Here is a 19824-nt window from a genome sequence, read left to right as displayed (position 1 = left end):
TGGGGTCACAGCTTTCAAAGCATCAGCTCACCTGTGTTTCTTCAGCACATTGCTGCCAAAATGTCAATAAAAGTGCATTGGTAGCACAAAGGAGGGCTGTGTGTGTCTTGAAATTCTAGTAGCAATAATAGCCTGTGTTTATCTAGCAGCTTTCTTTTTGAGGAACTGAAAGTGCTTGTTGCCTATTCATGCCTCAGGATCTCCATGTATATTTTCAAGTCTCAAATGCAGGCCGGTTTTTAAGTTTTGCTAGGGACACCCAAGCTCCTGCTTCTTTGCACGAGCCATTAAGAATGAGGAACTGCCAGTCAATAGATTCATAGGAATTGACCAGCAAACCTCTGGACCATGCCCTGGGCCCATATGACCATCTTCTGACTGTGTTATTGTTCTCTATTGGTCTTCCAGCAATTCATCGTCTATCATCAACTTAGGATATTGTGTTTCCACCATCTTTGTGCCATGTCTTAAGTGAGTTCAGAGTATATTTATGTTCATGGTAGTTACTCAATCTACCCATCATAGCTGTAGGTAGATTGTACAGACTGCAATGGTCCTTGAAGTAACCAAATGTATGTCACATAGATAGAAGCTATTAATGGTCATAGTTATTTGGATATAATTTTTCTCTATATTCAGACCTTTTTAATTTTAAGACCTTATTTTTGAGAACAGTTAGGATCCACAAACAAGTTGGTCATGTTTGGAATCTGATATGTCTGTTACAGCTAAATATAGCTTTAACAAATTCTGGTGGCCTGTGACCTTCTCTGACATCTCTGTGTTCTGCATCCACGGGAACCTGAATGTAGGAAACATCTATTAAAGTAGGAAGATTTAAATGTCCAGAGACATGGCTTACAGAATAGAATGCACACTTTACAGTTGACTGTGTTGGCCTTCAAATATACTATACCATCTATATTATAGACACATATGCTATGTATTTTCCTAAACATGTTTATGTGAACATGCTGTCTGCCTGTTCATATTCATAATCAGCTGACCAAGGCAAGAGGTATAACCTGTGACCTGGGAATAGTTTACTGGCTAGAGACAAAGGTTGAAATAACTTCAGCCTCATTAGCATCAGTTTACAGCAACTTTGCTGACCAAGTCACAGGTACTAGCTAATTATAGTTATATGCTGCTTCACATGTGTGTTAATTGGTAGGGATGTTGAGGAACATGAATCATAGTTGTCCAAAGAACCCCTAGGTGTGCTTGTGTTTATATAGATCCTCATTCGTGGGAAAAGGACAGGCAAGATTTTTCATATTTATGATAGTTATTTAAAGCAATAAAACCCAACTTAAAAGTTAAGAGAACTTTTTTCATATTATAATTAGGTTATAAACTTTAGAGAAATTTTTATGTCAGGTTTTGAGTATTAAATTAATATAAGACTCAGTGGCCCAAGCAGTTACTACATTCACATTACCATTTATTTAGGCACTTCCAGAGCACTATAGAAACACTTCTAACATCCTAGGAATTGCAGGCCTGTTTCCAAGCACAGGGAGGGTCTTGAATGGTTAGAACTGCTACCTTGGCGATGTTGTTTATTCTCTCTTGGGGTGAGTGTTGGCGCTGTGTCCACTAACATTCCAGGTAAAAAGCAGGACATCTGGTATGTTATCGACCTCCTGACTGGAGAAAAGCAGCAGACTCTGTCATCAGCCTTTGCGGATAGTCTCTGCCCGTCAACTTCCCTGCTGTATCTTGGACGGACAGGTGAGAAGTGAGCCTTTGTTAAACAACCTGTCTGTGTCTTGAGTGGATGAGACAAAGCTCCCTCCACTGGCCTCTGTTACTGGATTTGTTCTCCAAAAAGTAGCCAGAGTTGCCCTCTCCAAGCCACCAGGTTTCTCAGACCCTTCAGATCCCAGGGAATATAGTCTAGATTACTCTGATTACCTACAGAGCCCCATCATGAAGCTGGTACGTTTACCTCATTGAAGTGTTTGCAACTGGGTAAACTACCTATTGCTTTCAGAATAGCAGTGATATTTTTAGGACTCACAGTGGAGTGGCTCTCTCTACCAGGTGTGCCTGGCTTGGGCACATCAACGCCCTTTCTTCTTCCACAGCTCTGCTCACAAGTTCCCTCCTCTGTGAGGCTGTTTTCCCAGCCTTCAAGTTCCTGCTTTGTTCAGGAACTCCATTTTCCTCTCCTGTTCTGGGGATACATGTAACAGTTGACAGGCCTGTTACAACAGCCATCCTCCCTAAAAAATCAGTGTCCTCATTGCTGCTGTTGGGACTACTTAAGATGTGTTTCTTTTTTCCATCAAGTAAAGCCTTGCAGGGATTCCTAGCTTCACACAGGTGTAAAAACTATGGGTCTCTGGTAGAATAGCGGTATTGGAGGGAGTTTGGACATGCTCTGGCTTTAGATGAAATGTATGTTCCTAGTCTGTAAAGCCACTGTTTCCTTTATCTGTTGCCATGTAATAAGCTACCTAACCTAGTGTCTTAAAGTATTAAGACATTAGAAAGCCATTTTATTGTCCCCAATTCTTTGACTAAGGAATTAGGAAGGGCTTCACACAGATATCTTCTCTACTTTCCAAGCTGGAATGACTTGTGTCTGGAATTGTGGTTCAGCTCCGTGTAAACTTCCCCCACACATCCATAGAGAAAGCCTGCACTTCCTGGCATGGCTCCTTCTTGGGCAAAAGTGGATGGTAGAATGCCCCATAAGGTCTGAACTCCGCATTCTCACAGCCTTACTTCTGCTTCAGCCATTGATCAAAGCAGGTTATTAGACAGGTCCAGAGCCAAGGGTGAAGACAAAGACAAGTTTTCACTGAGCATGGGCGCACATCTTTAATCTCAGCATGTGGGAGGGAAAGGCAGGAGGATGAGGAGTCTAGCCTTGCCTGCATGTGAACGTAAGGCCAGCCTGAGCTGTATGACACTCTGTCTTAACAAGGTAATGAGGGGACAGGGGAGGACGGGTTCTCTCTCTTCTGCCTTTCCTTCCATCTACCTGATGTACAGTGATGAGACAAGGTGGCTGTAATAAACATTCCCATTCAAAGAGAGAAGAACAAAGGGTAGAGGATGTGGCTCAGTAGTAGAATGATTGCCTAGCATGTATAGGGTCCTGGGTGTAATCCTGAACACTGATGACAAAACTAGTAAAAAAAAAAAAAAAAACAAAAAAAAAAACAAACAAACAAAAAGGAAAGATGATGATTTTTAGTAAATCTGAAATCTAGCCAGGCGTTTATATTCAGGTTCTCCCACTCGGGAGTACAGAAAACAGTCCTTGCAGAACCCAATTTTACTCCCAGACATCTGTTCCTTATGTTATTCTCAGTGGCTTTTGGTTCTATCCTATGGGAGAAATGCTTCCTTTTTCATCAGAAATGGTTAGTTTAGGGACTGGAGAGATGGCTCAGCAGTCAAGAGCACTGGATCCTCTCCCAGAGGGCTGGCTACAATTTCCCAACACCTATGTGTTGGGTTACAACTATAACTCCAGTCCTAAGGATCAAATATCTTTTTCTGTCCTCCATGACAACATGCATGTGATACTCAGACATATAGTCAGGTACACATGCACCTAAAAGAAAAATGAACACACACACACACACACACATATATATATTAAGAAAAAAATGGCAAGTTTTATAGCTTTCTATTTCTTATTGAAAGTAGGGAGCTTGGAGACTGAGTCTACCCCTTTTTATTATCTGATTATTGTGCTAATGTTACTTCTTTAAAGACTTGGTGGGTTTCCTATATGTCAAATTATAGTTAATCCATTAGGTAAAGACCATATCACAAATGTCCACTTTGATATTGTGAGAGTGCCCTGGCCACATTCTTATGACTCTTAACTAGAAGAAGGACCTCGATGTTATCACCTTAAATCTTTCTGCGGTCTCTAAGAAGGGTTTTATATACTCACCTGAGTTTGATTTTAACCTTGACCTGGGACTTTTTTCCTCCTGCTGGTAACTCCGACCTTCCTTTTTATTTTATTTATTTGCCTGCTTGATTATTTATTTATTTATTTTGGTAGGTAAATTTTTGTTTTGTTTTGTTTTTGAGACAGGATTTTTCTGTGTATCCCTGGCTGTCCTAGAACTCATTTTGTAGATCAGGCTGGCTTCAAACTCAAAGAGATCCACCTGTCTCTACATCCCAAGTGCTGAGATTAAAGGTGTGAACAACCACTACCCAGCCAGAACAATTTATTTACCTACCTACCTACCTGTAAATGACAGGACTTCTCTGTGTAGCCCTAGCTGTTCCAAAAACTCTTTATAGACCAGGCTGGCCTGGAACTACCTATCTCTTCCTCCTAAGTACTGGGCTCTGAACTTCCTTTTCATTGGTGGCACACACCTTTAATTCCAGAATTCAGGAGGCAGAGGCAGACAGATCTCTGATCTACAAATCAAGTTTCAGGACAATCAGACGGCACAGAGAAACCCTGTCTCAAAAACCAAACAAACAGAAAAAGAGTCTTTCCATCTGGAGATTCCATCCTGCTGCCTTGAATCTCATTAGCTACATCCCTGAGTCTAGTGGGTACCTTTTCTGTCTTCCAGGTTACTGTAAGCAGTAGCCTTACTAATTTGTTTACTATATAAGCTCATGATTGGGCTACCCCTTTTCAGCTTCCCATAGTGGTTTCCTCACTGTTCGCTCAAGTTGCCTAACACTCCCCTTGTTGCCTTCTACCACCTGGTCCCAAAGTCAGGCCATGTTTTTTGATTTTTGTTATGGTACCATCTTACTTCTAGGTACCCATTTCTAATATCCCCTATGTATTAACTATAATTAAGAACCCTGAAACATAGTGGCTAAAAGCAGCCATTGCACAGCTAATGATTCTGTAAGCTGTAGCAAAGGTGATTTGTTTCTGCCAGGTTCACTCTTGTGTCTGAGACTTTAGTCCTCCACATGCTCTTTCCCTTTCCACATGCATATTCTTAATGCAATTGAGTGAAAACTTTTTGTAGTAACTGTATAGCACCTTAGTAGGTTCTACAGCCTCTCCATGGTAACCAATGGGTCTGTATTTTCCAGAATATACCATCACCATGTATGACACCAAGACCCGAGAGCTTCGTTGGAATGCCACCTATTTTGACTATGCAGCCTCACTGCCCGAGGATGATGTGGACTACAGTAAGTGTACAAAATGAATGGACACCCAGAAAGTTGGGTTGGCACCTTCTGCATGTCCACATACAGAAGTGATCTCTCCAGAAAGCAGGGTTTTTTGTTTGTTTGTTTGGTTGTTTGGTTTTTATTGTTGTTGTTACTTTTTAAGTAACCCTTCATCACCAAGTTCTGGGTTTTTCATATATTTGTGGTGATGGCTTTAGCCAGAGAGAAGGGAAAGCACACATTTTGAGTCTCTATGTATCGCAGAAGAAATTTACTATGAATTCATGGACAGTAGAATTAAACGTTAGCGTGTGCCATCAATAGCTCCATCAATAAGGTCACTCTAGGAGGCTGAAGAGATAGCTCAGAGTACTTGTTGCTCTTGCAGAGGACCCAAGTTCAGTTCCCAGCATATGGTAGCTTATAACTGCCTGTGACTCCAGTTCCAGGAGATCAGATACCTTCTTCTAGTCTCCATGTACACATGGAGTATACATGTAGTATACATAAATATGTGGCACACATAAATAATTCATTCAGGTACTAGCATATTCTCATAAAATAAATAAAAGTTAAAAACCTTGCCAGGCTGTGCATGGTGGCACACACCTTTAGTCTGCGTACCAGGGAGGCAGAGGCAGGCAGACTCTGAGTTTGAGACCAGCCTGGTTTACATAGTGAGTTCCAGGAAAGCCAAGTATATATAGAGAGACTATCTCAAAAATATAACAAAACAACAAAAATCTTGCCTAGCATACATAAGTCCCTGCATCCAATCCCTAGTACCACAGTAAGAAAAACAAGGCCACTTTTAAATGTGGTTCATACTCTAATTACTTCTCTAGTTTTAACATTCTGTAACTCAGATGGTAACCATGCAACCTCAGTTTATTATATTAACTGGTATCTGAAAGTTTGACTTTCTGTCTCGGGACCTCACATACTTTAATCTCTATGTGGCTATTTGTGGGGTCAGAAGCACCCAGGTCTGACTTTTCAGTTTTAGTCACAGGTTTTAAATGACTGCTCTGAAATGGCAGCTTTGTAGGCCCCAGCATTGGCTCCTCTCTCCTCAGCATTTACTCTTAACTTATTGAATAGAATAGTTTTGTTTTGTTTTTGTTTTTTTTTTTTTTTTTAATGGCAGGAAAGTGGGAAATAAACTTATTTTATAGTTATAGGTCAGGCATCTCTTAGTGTCTTGATACTGAAGGGCTTATTGGAAACCAGTGAACTCTTGTGACCTGAAAATATTCCAGAACTCTCCTCTTCAATGAAATGACTGCAGCTTGCCAAGAGAGTAGAGAACATGGTTGCAGGATGTGGTTGACGTGCTTTGTTTGGTCTTTGCAGAGATGTCCCACTTTGTGTCCAATGGCGATGGACTAGTGGTAACTGTGGACAGTGATTCTGGGGATGTGTTGTGGATCCAAAACTATGCCTCTCCTGTGGTAGCCTTCTATGTCTGGCAGCGGGAGGGCCTGAGAAAGGTGATGCACATCAACGTTGCTGTGGAGACTCTACGCTACTTGACCTTCATGTCTGGGGAAGTAGGGCGCATCACCAAGTGGAAGTATCCATTCCCCAAGGAGACAGAGGCCAAGAGCAAGCTGACGTGAGTTGGAAGAGTTGGGACAGATCAGGCAGCCAAGGATAGCCATAACCCTGGTGGTCTAGGACTGCTGCAGTGTAACATACTCTATACTGGAGGAAGTCAAGGGGTGGGCAGACATCTCTGAGGTCACGTAGGTCATCAAGAGTCAACACTGGCTTGTTTTTTTCATTCTGGCTCAGTGGTACACACCTTTACTCTCATCGCTTGGGAGGCAGAGGCAGGCCTGGTCTCCAGAGTGAGTGCCAGGACATGCTCCAACGCTACACAGAGAAACCTTTTCTTGATAAATCAAAAAACGAAGAGAAGATTTTTATTGTACATCATACTTTAAAAATCGGGAAAAAAGTTGTTACAGTGTTTGTGACTGAGACTCAGAAGGCTTGTGTTCTTCATCCCCACCTGGTCAAAGCCTGTCAGTCACTTAACAGACTAGTCCTCACCTTCCTGTTATAGATTTGTGAGGAAGTGTGAATGTGATCACAGAGGGGAGAGTGTTGTCTGTAGTGAAGCACCATTCAGGTGGAAGGTACTTGTTGGAAGAAGTCTGGATAGTTTCAGAGATGATGGATCCACCAAGGCTCCTAACAGTAGCGATCATAGGGATCTGTAGGCACAGTCCCCACTGTTTTCATGCTGATACTAGACAGGCCTCTGTGATGTCTCCGCTAGCTTACCTGAGCAGATTACCAGGAAATATCACTCAATTTGGATTGGAGTTTCCTTTTTCCCCCCTTTTTCTTTTTGTTTTGTTTTTCTTTATTTGAGATGGGGTTTTATGAGCCTAGGCTGGCTCCAAACATACTGTGTATACTAGGATTACAGTACCACCCTACTGCTTTATGCATCGTGTGCATCCCTTTTGCTCTCAGCGTCTGGAATAGAGCAGTTGCCCGTTCCTCTGCAGGCCCCGTGGTATCCTCACCCCACAGAAGCATGGGGGTGGTGCTGGCTCAGGGTCACCTGGGAAAATGCTGGTCATCAATAGTCATCAATACAGCCCTTTCCTGGGCTGTACTCGACTCAGTGTAGTCCAGCCCTGGCACTGTGCAGGTGAGGAAAGTGAGGCTTGCCATTCTGTAGGTGACAGGTGAAGCTGGGCCCTGAAGTCTACTGTGCTGTCATCCTGCGGTACCTAGTTTCTGTGGGAACTGCATGATTCATGTGAGGGCAATGCTTGAGTCTATAATTGTGACCTCCTAGAAGCCACACTTCGTGAGTTTGGACATGAAATGATTTCAGATGTGTGTTTCTGTTTTCTTCCCCAGGCCTACCCTGTACGTTGGGAAGTACTCCACCAGCCTCTATGCCTCTCCCTCAATGGTGCACGAGGGGGTTGCTGTAGTGGTGAGTCAACTGTGGGACACAAAGATGCAGTTTCTTGACTGCTTTTGTTCCTTTTTAGCAACAAGTGACCTTGAGCTATATGTGAACATCTGGTTAAGAAGAGGAAATGATTGGCACACGCCTGTAATCCCAGCACTCAGGAGGCAGAGGCAGGCAGATCTCTGAGTTTGAGGCCAGCCTGGCCTACAGAGCGAGTTCCAGGACAGACAGGACTACACAGAGAAACCCAGTCTCAAAAAAATGAAAAAGAGAGAGAGGATGAAACGTAGAGCTGAAAGAATCATGAACACCTTCTGTACAACCACATTCTACTTTGAAAGCAGGATAGTTGACAGAAACACACCTCTTATACCCCATGGCTTTTGTGTTCAAATCTAAACTCCCCAGGCTTTTTTCCAGGTAGTCCTACCCTGTCTTTCTGCTGAATTTGGGGAGTGACGTGGTCCAGATAAACACATCTCTTCCACAGTCCCCGGACTTCCCTGTTCCTCTTTCTACTGAGTCTGTTGCTGGTCTGTCACTTCCTTTTCCCTGCGCAGTCCCTTTTTGTGACCTCTCCCATGCCTCCCCAGGCTACCAGCCTGCTTTGAGCTCTCTCTGAGTGTCTGCGACATCACACTCCTGGCCGCTTGTCCTGATCTTCTAGTGTCTGGACTGGTTATTTGTACATTGTCTGCCCAGTGAGTTGGTTGGCTGCTGTAACAATGGGGCCACTCCTGCCTCTATCAGCTCATCGGTGTCTGCTTTATTCCACATGAGAACCTGAAAAGGACCAGACATGAGAGTACATGCCTATAATCCCAATACTTGTGAGGTGGAGACAGGAGGATCTGGAGTTCAAATCCAGTCTGGGCTGCTTAAGTCCTGTCTCAAACAAAAATCTGAAAAGATGTCAGTGGAGCACTATTGTAACCTGAGGGAGGAGACCAGAACCAGAGCAGTCAGTCCCTTTAGGGGACAGTGGTTGTGGGGAAGTGCTGCAGGAAAGCTCTCCAGCTCACAGCATCCCATCTCCTCAGCCCCGAGGCAGCACTCTTCCTTTGCTGGAAGGTCCCCAGACAGATGGTGTCACCATTGAAGACAAAGGAGAGTGTGTGATCACCCCCAGCACAGACCTCAAGTTTGACCCTGGACTGAAAGGGAAGAGCAAGCTGAACTACTTGAGGAATTACTGGCTTCTCATAGGTAAGAGCTGAGCTATCTTTGTTGGGTAATATGCTGCCTCCTGGTGGGCAAAAGCCAGCCCTGCTGGTTTACTGCTGCTCTTCATTCTGAACGCATTGTGTGTGCTGTCCATCTCAAGATGGCTTAGATCTGGGAATGTTTTTACTTCCAAGGAGTTACAGAGTTCCAGGTTACCTTGTCAGGTCTCAAAAGCAATTTCTCTAATGTTCCAAGACTCAAATACATGGTGTAATTTTCAGGCCTAGAGTGTCTGCTCCCTATTCTCACAGTGACCACGTGAGGTAGGTATTCTTATTATTCCCACTCTATAACTAAGAACACCAAGGCTGTTCATATGGAATTGAATAAATGTGAGTAAGAGGCTGGGTAGGGCAAGTTTAAAGTCCCATGATTACTAATAGTTGTGAAGTAAAAGGCAAAAGACTTATGCAATCTGAAGAAACTATAATCAACAGCCATGAAGAATCTGGACTGTTCTTTGGCTATGCACAGTGATCCTAGGGGGGTTTCTTTTTCTCAATCTATTCTCTTATCGTTGTGTTATTCTCAGGGCTACCCTCCAATCATTTGACCTCTGCAAGTGCTAAGCTTATAGGTATGCACTATCATGTCTGACTTCTTCCTTTCATACTGTTTTCCCCTTGCTGAGGAGGGAACCAGGGTCTTAAGCATGCTGAACATGCCTTGACTCTGGACTACATCTTGACCGTTTTTTCTTCTTCCCATTGTTGTTGCCATCACTAATGACCCTGAGGTTGAATTAGAGGCTTTGTTACAAAGATAAGAGGTTGATCTGACATCCCAAGGCATTAAGTATGGCAAACAAAGGCAGAAGTGTGGGGAACTATGTCTGACAAGTATCCCAAGTAATTAGAGCAGGATGGAGTCTTCTTGAATCATGTCTTTCCTTTCTGTGCCTCCCCCAGCACCAATAATACACACCAATTCTGATGGCCCAGCCTTAATGATGGTAAGAGATGGGGTTAGTCCCAGCAGGATAGGGTAGATGTGGGTAGCTAGGAGAGTGTGGGCCCAGGAAGCAGCAGCACCTGCCAGGCAGTGGGTCAGGACCAGAGTATGAGTACTCAGGAGCTGCAGGGGGAAATCTGGTTGTGCTTGAGCTCAGATCACTCCATTTGCAGGTCTTCTGGAAGACCCTGTTCTTTGTTCCTTTTGATTCTTTACAGCTGTCTTTATACTGTTGTTGTTATCCAGATACATGAAAAAACAGCGCAAGAATTCTTCCTTTATAGTAGTAGTTTGGGAAAGCATGTATGAGTGGACCCACATTGAAGGGAGGGAGAAGCCAATTAAGCCGATGCCATTAAAATTAAGGGTCCAATTAAGGGTCCATAAACTGCCTGGCAGTGGTTAATAAATGACACAAAGGAAATGTGTATGAAAATATTAAACAATGTACAAGAGAATTCTCCATGGCAGAATTGCAAAGTGAGATCCCTTTAAAATTTGATCCCTTTAAAACCCCTGTAAACTTCAGAGTAGAGCAACTGTGAAGCCTGATAAAGTTCCAAGAGGTAACTAAGTAAGGATCTCACAATTCTGAGGTCCTCTGTGAGAAACTTCGTAGCTGATCAGCTTAACTCAAGGCAATAGAAATATGTAACAATCTTCTCATAGACCCTAGTTATACCTGTTAAAGTCAAGATAGAGGCTTTGGTTCTAAGCCCACCTGCAGATTCACCTTGAAGATAAAATGAATCTGTTGTTGCTCTGTTTCTCACCCCAGCAGTGACCTTGACTTGGTGTTCAGCCTCACCTAGTGCTTTGTCAAAGAGGCAAGAACTGCCATTGGAGACCCAATGCAGGAGTTCCAGACAGATGGTCCTGTGCCTTTTGCTTCAGAGTCTGGACCTGTTTGCTCAAAGATATAGTTACAATGACTGGGTGCTATTTATATAAGAATGTTTAAGAACCTTGTGATAAATTTGCAAACGGTTGGTTCTGAGTGCACATCAGGATATTACTGCACACCCTTCTTCAGCAGGAGCCTGTTATAAGGGTGTCAGTGACATCTCTAGCTGTATATTGGTAGGGAGCCTTGTAGACATGTAGGACTTTGAACAGAAGGACTGCCATCAGGGGATGGGTCCTATAATGCAGGGTGGCCTGTAGAAGAACAATCTCATTTCTCTTAGCCAGTGATCTCTTGTTGGTTGGCCTTGGTGACCTGTGGTTAGCCCCATTCAGATTCCTGTGTCACCACCAAATCTGACTCAGAGTTCTGACATAAGTAGCCACATGTGGGGAAACCCTTTTGTAGAACAGAGCAGGCTTCAGCATGCCATGGTAGACAAGAGAAACTTTGAGATGGTTCAGAACTAAAGTAGGTTTCCCTTAAAGCACCATGTCATGCTGTGGCTAGAGAAAGCCTGAAAAGACTGAAGTCAAATGAGGGATTAAAGAGGGACTTTCCAGATCAAGAAATGCAAGCTCTGTCTAGTTCCTGTCGAGTTTTGCTTGGAACACATTGCAGACAGTCTCTAATAGGTTTTGGACAGTATTGGAGAGATCACAGAGTAGGGGCTGAGGAAAGGAGTCAGTGGGTAAAGTGCTTACTATATGAATGTGAGCATACAAACCCATATAAAAAGCCAGGTATATATACAAAGCAGAGACAGGTGGATCCTGGAATTCATTGGCCAGTCAGTCTGGTTGAAACATAGAGCTCCAGTTTCAGTGAGAGACCCCGTCTTTAAAGGAAAAAAAAAAATATATATATATATATATATCCTCATGTTAACTTGTGGTCTCTACACACAACCAAGAAAAAAGATTATAGCATGAAAAGCCTGACTCGAGCTAAGAGCTGACCCCACTAAGAGACCAGAAAGGAGGGAAACTGATGGGGCCTTTCCAGCCTGTGAATGGAACCATTTCATATTAAAGCCAACCAGATTCTCATAGGAAACTCCAGTTCCTTATTGTGGCTGCTTTGTTTCTTTTCTTGCACACACTAGATTTGGAGTGGGGGGTGTGCTGAATGCCAGGCAGTCATGGAATAGGATGTACAGAACAGTGAGCATCACTCTGCACCCATCATCCTGTCCGTCCAGCGCCCACTCCCTGTCATTCTCTCACATTCCTGTAGGTGGAGCACAGGAGTGAACCCTGCCTGAGCAACGGAAATGCACAGAAGGGGGCTGGGGAGGTCTTACTAGCCTGATGCTTCTAGAAAAGGCAGTGAAAGAACTTGTTTGAATGAAGCAGCATACTAGTCCCTGAGTTGAAGATATGCACCCACAAAAGCCTTGCATTAAAACATCTTGATGCCTTCCATAATAAGGACATAAAGGGTTTTTTGTTTTGTTTTGTTTTTTATTTGCAGAACAAGCAGACTACTGGGCTGGAGAAGCGGCTCAGTAGTTAAGGGCTCATACTGCTCTTGCAGAGGACCCAAGTTTGGTTCCCAGCACCCATGTCAAGTGGCTCAGGCCCACCTGTAGTTCCAGCTTCAGGGGGATCTGTTACCTGTCCTTAGGCACTGTACATATCCACACACATCTATGTAATTAACAATATTTAGTTTTTTGTTTTTGTTTTTGTTTTTTGTTTTTTGTTTTTTTTTTTTTTTTTTTGGAGACAGGGTTTCTCTACGTAGCTTTGGAGCCTGTCCTGGAACTGTAGACTGGGCTGGCCTTGAATTTACAGAGGTCTGCCTCTGCCTCCAGAGTCTCTCAGTGGCCTGGAATCCACTGATTCGGCTAGGCTAGCTAGCCAGCAAGCTCCAAAGGTCAACCTGTCTCCATCTCCCCATTGGATTACATACACATCATCAACTTTACTGCATGAGTTCTGGGGATCAAACTTGGGTCCTCATGCTTTCACAAGCACTTGACTGATTAAACTGTCCCTCCAGTCATAAATTTTTTTTGGGGGGGGCTGTTGTTTCTTTATTTTTGTTTGTTTGGGTTTCATTATGAAGCTCTGGCTAGCCTAGAACTCACTGTGTGTATCACGCTGGTGTTAAACTCACAGAGATCCATCACCTCTGCCTCCCAAGTGCTGGGTTCAAAGGTGTGTGCTGCCACTCCCTGTAAGGCTTCTGTTCCCATGCTAATCCTCCCTTTTTCTCAGTATAGGACAGACCCCCTCCGTGCTTAGGGACTGTTGCTGAAATTTTGTCTTGAGAATTACCACTGCTGAGGAACTGTTCTCATTAAAGGTTTCTTCCCTCTTATAGGACACCATGAAACTCCTCTGTCTGCATCTACCAAGATGCTGGAGAGATTCCCCAACAACCTGCCCAGACATGGGGAAAATGTGATTCCTGCTGATTCAGAAAAAAGGAGCTTTGAGAAAGTGAGTGTAGACGTGTGAACTGATGGCTCTAGCTTTTCTTATCAGGTGTTAAGGGGACTAGATTGGGGCCTCAGCTGGTCCATCCAGTTGGAAGAATCCCAGCATTAAGGAACTGTGTGAAACTATTCACACAGATGTTCCCATAGCATACCTTGTCCTGAACCCTGAGAGAACAGAGTGGAAAAGGCCTCTGAGGACAAGCTGGGAGCTTCAGTTGAAAGTCCCTAAGCACTCAACTTGGTTAATTCTCCTCCATCTCCTCTGCTGGTACTTTCTTTTTTGTAATGGTTTACTTTTATTTTATCTGCATTGGTGTTTTGCCTGCATATATCTCTGTGTGAGGGTATCAGTCAGATCTTGGAGTTACAGACAGTTGTGAGCTGCCTTGTGGGTTCTGGGAATTGAACGCAGGTCCTCTGGACGCACAGTGTTCCTAACTACTGAGCCATCTCATCACCCCACCCTGCCCCACTCCACCCCACCCCACCCCCTCTGCTGGTACTTTCTATTGGCTGTTCCTTATCAGATTAGAGGGTTGGGGAGGCCTGTATGACCAGCAAAGGGGACTTGGAGGTTTGTGAAGGCCTTGGTGAGCCAGCTATTCAGTCCTGGAACTCCTACAGCTCTGCCAAGTGGGGAGGGGTGATAGAGAAGGGGGGTAATGGAGAAGTGGGGAGGGGTGATGGAGAAGTGGGAGGTGATGGAGAAGTGGGAGGTGATGGAGAAGTGGGAGGTGATGGAGAAGTGGGAGGTGATGGAGAAGTGGGAGGTGATGGAGAAGTGGGGAGGGGTGATGGAGAAGTGGCCCAGGCTGGGAGAGGGTTTGAAGAACAAGAGCATCTGATATGGGCGATCTGTGGTCTAACAAATCACTTGAGAGACTTAGTTTTCATTTGTTTGTTTGTTTTATAGTACTCCTGGGGTTATAGGTGGCTGTGAGCTGCCTGATGTGGGAGCTGGGAACCAAACTCAGATCCTCTCCAAGAGCAGTACATGAATTTAATGACTGGCCACCTTTTCAGCCCCACAACTATCTTTTTAAACACTCTTGAGCAGTTAATACCTAAATAAATGTTCTCCCTTGTCACATTCTCAGCACATTTTCTCAGTCACTTGCTACATATCAAACAAGCTATAGTCCCCATGCACTGTGAGATAGATACACTATAAGGGAGGCATGAACAAGAGGTACCTGGATGGACTCAAACAACAACTGGAAGGGGAGACAAGGGCATCCAGGCTGATGGTTACAGGAGAGATGTAGTGATATGAGCATGTGGAAAACCCAGTGTGTGAGGTCAGGAAGCTGTGTGTTAGCTTTGTTGGACAAACAGGGAACACTAGCTGTTTGAGTACAGATCAATGGTTTTTCTAAACTGTTCCAGGAAATCTCTGAGATTCCGAGGAACTTGAAGAGAAGCTACATGCATATCTGATTTAATTTGGAGCTTCTTCATAGGCAATTCTTTCTCTTCCCCCACCCACCCCCCTTTGGATTTTTGAGACAGAGTTTCCTTGTGTAGCCCTGGCTATCCTGAAACTTGATCTGTAGATCAGGCTTGCCTCCAATTCACAGAGATCTGCCTACTTCCCAAGTGCTGGGGTTAAAGGTGTGTGCCAACACTGTCCGGCTAGCATTTCTTTAATAAAAGCATCGATACTTTGCCCTCACTTTGGAAAAATATTAGAATTCTTAAATAAATTACTTTAGTTTAGGAGTCACTTAAACTTTAAAGACAACCTAGCTTTGTTAGCTACACTAGGTATAGACCAGCATATATTATATAATATGTACAGCTTTCTTGTTTTTTGGGTGTGTGTGTTACAATATGGGGGGGTGCTAAGTATTAAGTATTAACATTAAGTATAAGGAGGCCAGAAGACACTGGTGCCCTGCTCTATTGCTCATCACGTTATTCCCTGAGACAGTCAGTCTCTTACAGAGTCTGGAGCTAAACTGGTGACCAGCAAGCTTCAGTCTCCACCTCGCCCCACTGCTGGGGTTACCCTTGCATACTACTACATCTGACTTTTTATGTGGTTTCTTGGGATTTCACACTTGTTTGTATAGTCTTGCTTTATTTTTGTGGCTTGACTTCTGTTTGTTTTTTGTTTGTGGTATCAGGATTAAACCCAGGGCTTTTGCGTGCTTTATTTTTCAGTGTGAAAAGGTATCGAATTGATGGCCAACTTTTCACTAGATTTTTTTTTGTATAGTTGGTTTAGGTGATTTTACAGTTTTCCTTAAATAACAAATCTACTATCAAAGGAGTAGTATATTTATCATTGAAATTTTTAAAAGAATGTCAGGGTCTAAAGGTATTTAAATAGACATGGCTTCTCTTGAGTGCTGACTTTATCTATAAAGCTAGACATTTAGTAGATCTCTTCCATACAAGGTTATCAACCTGGTTGACCAGACTTCAGAAAACACACCAACCACCGTGTCTCAGGATGTGGAAGAGAAGCTGGTCCATGCTCCCGCCAAGCCTGAGGCCCCCGTGGACTCCATGCTCAAGGACATGGCTACTATTATCCTGAGCACCTTCCTGCTGGTTGGATGGGTGGCCTTCATCATCACTTACCCCCTGGTAAGCCTTCATCCTTCTCATGGCCTCTGCATTATGGTACTTCTCTGTCAGTCAGTAGGTGTCAGTGGAGGAACACAAAAGCAGCCAACATGTTTCATATTTAAAAATCAACATTTGAGCCAGAAATAGAGTTGTTCTCCTCTAATTATAGCACTTGGAAGTTTGAGGAACTACATAGCAAGTCCAAAACCAGTCAAGGTTATATAGTGAGACCCTGTCTCAAGGGGGGGAAAAAAGACAAAAGGGAAAAGAGAAATATTTGCTTATCTTAAATCATTATTAGAGATACTAACTTCTCATGAAAAGACAGTTTTGTAACTAAATCTTAGTGTTTTTCAAGATAGATCTATAAAAGCTAATGTATAATCCCTGCCTAAGATCATTTTAAACAATTAGTGTGTCTTGTTTTTCAGAAGGAAGGATAGCAGATGAAAATCTGCTCCCTTACATCAACTATGAGATCAGCTAAAGTGTAAGGGTGGTATAGTGTGTCCTTTTGTTTCCTAGTTGCAGATAAGTCAATAAAAATGATGATGTATTTGAGTGGGTAAGACAATAGTCCCTGCAGCAAGTTGTCCAAGCCTATAGTGTTGCCTCCTGTGAACACTAGCATACAGGCAGCTCACATCTATCCAGCAGGGAAGACAGAGACTTTGTATGCTTTTCTTTCTGTGGGCAAAGTACAATTACCTAATTGTTTTTAACCTCATACAGTCCTAAGAGGTCATTGTTATTTACTCTCTGTCCACAGAAGAAGAAACTAGGCCCAGGGAGACTACGTTCCTGGGGTACTAAGCTAGTAGGCAGCACACCCAGAACTTTGACCCTGTCAAAGGGAGCTAGAAAACTCCCTCTAATCCACCTCCCATGCACAGGCAAGAATAATAGCAGGCACTGATGCTTCTCATGATGGTGGAGCAAAGCTTCCAGAAGGTGCTGTGTGGCGGCATGATGGAATCAGGTCCTTAGGAGCAGGACCTTGGCTAGGCACCATGATTCAGCCCCACACTGCTTCATTCTGAACCCAGCTTCCAGCCTGCCTTCTAGACGTCAGGTCACCCTGCTCTACCCTCTATTCAGGACAGCCGCTAAGGACCAGGACCTGCCCCCTCCCCACCATACCACTGTGCACCTCTAGCCATTCTTCACTTTTACAATAACTCGAAGGTTTTCTTAAAAGTCACTAATTTCTAAGACTACATGGAAACTTCTCCACTTGGCTTAGCCCTCTTTCTAGTGCAGGTGTTCCTCCTGGTAGCCACTTAATCTCACCAGCACCCTCCAGAGGTAGACTGTGTCCTACAGAAGAGTCAAATTACCAAATCAGTTCTGTCTCACTATGGCTTCTCTCTGGCCTTGTGCCTTAAGGTTCAAATAAAGTCTGCCTGCCTCCTTGGCCACATGGAACACCTCTCCCTGTGACTTATTTCCCAGCTACACTAACCAGGATGTGGGTTTCCCTTCACAGAGCATGCATCAGCAGCGCCAGCTCCAGCACCAACAGTTCCAGAAGGAACTGGAGAAAATTCAGCTCCTGCAGCAGCAGCAGCTGCCCTTCCACCCACATGGAGACCTTACTCAGGACCCTGAGTCCCTGGACTCATCTGGCCTCTTCTCAGAGAGCTCAGGCACCAGCAGCTCCAGCCCATCCCCCAGAGCCTCCAACCATTCACTCCACTCCAGCAGCTCTGCCTCCAAGGCTGGCACCAACCCCTCCTTGGAGCAGGATGATGAGGGTAAAGATAGTTCCCGTTGTATCTTTGCACATCACCTGGAGCTCAGAACACCATGGCATTCCTGAGGGCTCACTATGTTCTCCCCTGGCTCCCTCCCACCTATGGGTCTCTGCCCCATTCAGGTATCTTCTGTTTGAGGGCCTTCTTCTGCCATCTTTCCTCTACAGGGCTATGAACTGTTGTTATCCAGAGGGAAATTTCCCATCTGGCTCAAGTGAATTCCTGAGACCAGCCCCTGGCCAAGCTTGAAAGTGAAGCAGTGACCCACTTTCCTCTTGGGGTGTGGGCTTAGCCAATGGTCAGGGCCCATATTCTGGAAGGATGGCCACAGTGATTGTGACGGGGCCACAGAGCCCCTAGTTCTAAGCAGTGTCTTTATTTTACCTGTCCTACTACACTGAGACTTTTTAGATATAGATCTTTGAGGTAGGCCTTTAGATCATTTTTTGTTCACCATTAACTAAATATGAGACTCTATAGAGAGTTCTTTTCTTTGGGAAAAGCTTAAGACTCCTGAGATAACAAAAGGGCAAAAACAGGATGTAGGGATAAGGGACAAGATGTTAGGAGGAGGCAGGGCCCTGGCATAAGTGAGCAGTGGCCTGTCTAGCTCTTGCCCACCAGAGATCTGGGGATACAGGCCGTCTTCAATGCCAAGTCTCACTCAGAAATCAGGAAGCTTCAGGAATCTGGGGATACAGGCCGTCTTCAATGCCAAGTCTCACTCAGAAATCAGGAAGCTTCAAAGTTCTTTGGGTGGTGTCTGAAAATGAGCTCTTCTTCCTGTTTTATTCCAGATGAGGAAACTAGAATGGTGATTGTTGGGAAAATTTCATTCTGTCCCAAGGATGTCCTGGGCCATGGAGCTGAGGGCACAATTGTATACAAGTGAGTGGTGTCGCCTAGTCCCCCAACTATGTGAGTGCTCGTAGGGTTAAAGTTTTAAGTGCCAGGTTCCTAGGGCATAGCAGGGTCAAATGACCAAGGTAGGTGAGCCTGGCCTCCAGTGAGCTCCCACACTGTCTTAGAGTTTCTGTTGCTGTGATAAAATATGACCAAAAGCCCCTTGGTCCACACCATACTCCATTGAAGGAAGTCAGGATGAGAACTCCAGGCTGGATCTGAAGTAGAAATCATGGAAGAGTGAGTACTGCTTACTCTCTTACTCCTCATGGCTTGCTCAGCCTGCCTCTTATATACCCCAGGACCGCCTGCCCAGGGTGATAGCACTGATAGTGGCTGGGCTCCCACATCAGTCACCAGTTCAGGAAATGTGCTACAGAATTGCCTACAGGCAAATCTTATGAAGGCATTGACTCAGTTGAGAATCCAAGTTGACTTAAATTAGTCAAGCAACACAGTAAATGCAGTGGAGTCACTGTGGGTTGCTGGTGTTTGGCCAGGGCCTCTGGGCCTTTTAGCTGAGGTAGCTGACACTGGAAGAAGGAGCATTGGTTCCCTCCAGGGCTGATCTCATGTCTACAGCCCGTCGTGCACTAACCAGACTCAGCTACTTCTTGTCCTACAGAGGCATGTTTGACAACCGTGATGTGGCAGTGAAAAGGATCCTCCCTGAGTGTTTCAGCTTTGCAGACCGTGAGGTCCAACTGCTTCGAGAATCAGATGAGCATCCAAACGTGATCCGCTACTTTTGCACAGAGAAGGACCGGCAGTTCCAATACATTGCCATTGAATTGTGTGCAGCTACTCTGCAAGAGGTGGGTCTGGCTGGCCTTCTAGTACCTGAGGTCAGTGACAGCCACAGCCACTGTAGCCTCTTCTCCCACCAACTGGGATATGTTCAGGAAGTATCTATTTATATTTTTAAACTTTGCTTTATTAACTTTATTGAAGTTACAATACAGCAACTTCTGCTCATCTTAAATGCACTCTGTGTGTGTGT

The 19824-nt window shown here is 44.3% G+C and overlaps 1 protein-coding gene across 1 annotated transcript in view; it reads left to right on the top strand.

Annotated features, from left to right (window-relative positions):
* The window catches only part of Ern1 (endoplasmic reticulum to nucleus signaling 1), an 89351-nt gene that overhangs the window by 56275 nt on the left and 13252 nt on the right, over positions 1–19824 (top strand). The window contains exons 6-15 of the mRNA XM_051179211.1: positions 1612–1734; positions 5047–5148; positions 6484–6745; positions 8011–8089; positions 9109–9274; positions 13476–13594; positions 15994–16185; positions 17654–17921; positions 18719–18809; positions 19450–19639. Of these exons, the coding sequence (XP_051035168.1) occupies positions 1612–1734; positions 5047–5148; positions 6484–6745; positions 8011–8089; positions 9109–9274; positions 13476–13594; positions 15994–16185; positions 17654–17921; positions 18719–18809; positions 19450–19639 (1592 nt within the window). The remainder of the gene's footprint in view (positions 1–1611; positions 1735–5046; positions 5149–6483; positions 6746–8010; positions 8090–9108; positions 9275–13475; positions 13595–15993; positions 16186–17653; positions 17922–18718; positions 18810–19449; positions 19640–19824) is intronic.

Source organism: Phodopus roborovskii, unplaced genomic scaffold (genome assembly GCF_943737965.1).
Source record: "Phodopus roborovskii unplaced genomic scaffold, PHOROB, whole genome shotgun sequence".
NCBI lineage: Eukaryota > Metazoa > Chordata > Mammalia > Rodentia > Cricetidae > Phodopus > Phodopus roborovskii.
Note: the sequence above shows the minus strand (reverse complement) of the source record. Positions and strands in the feature narration are given on the sequence as shown.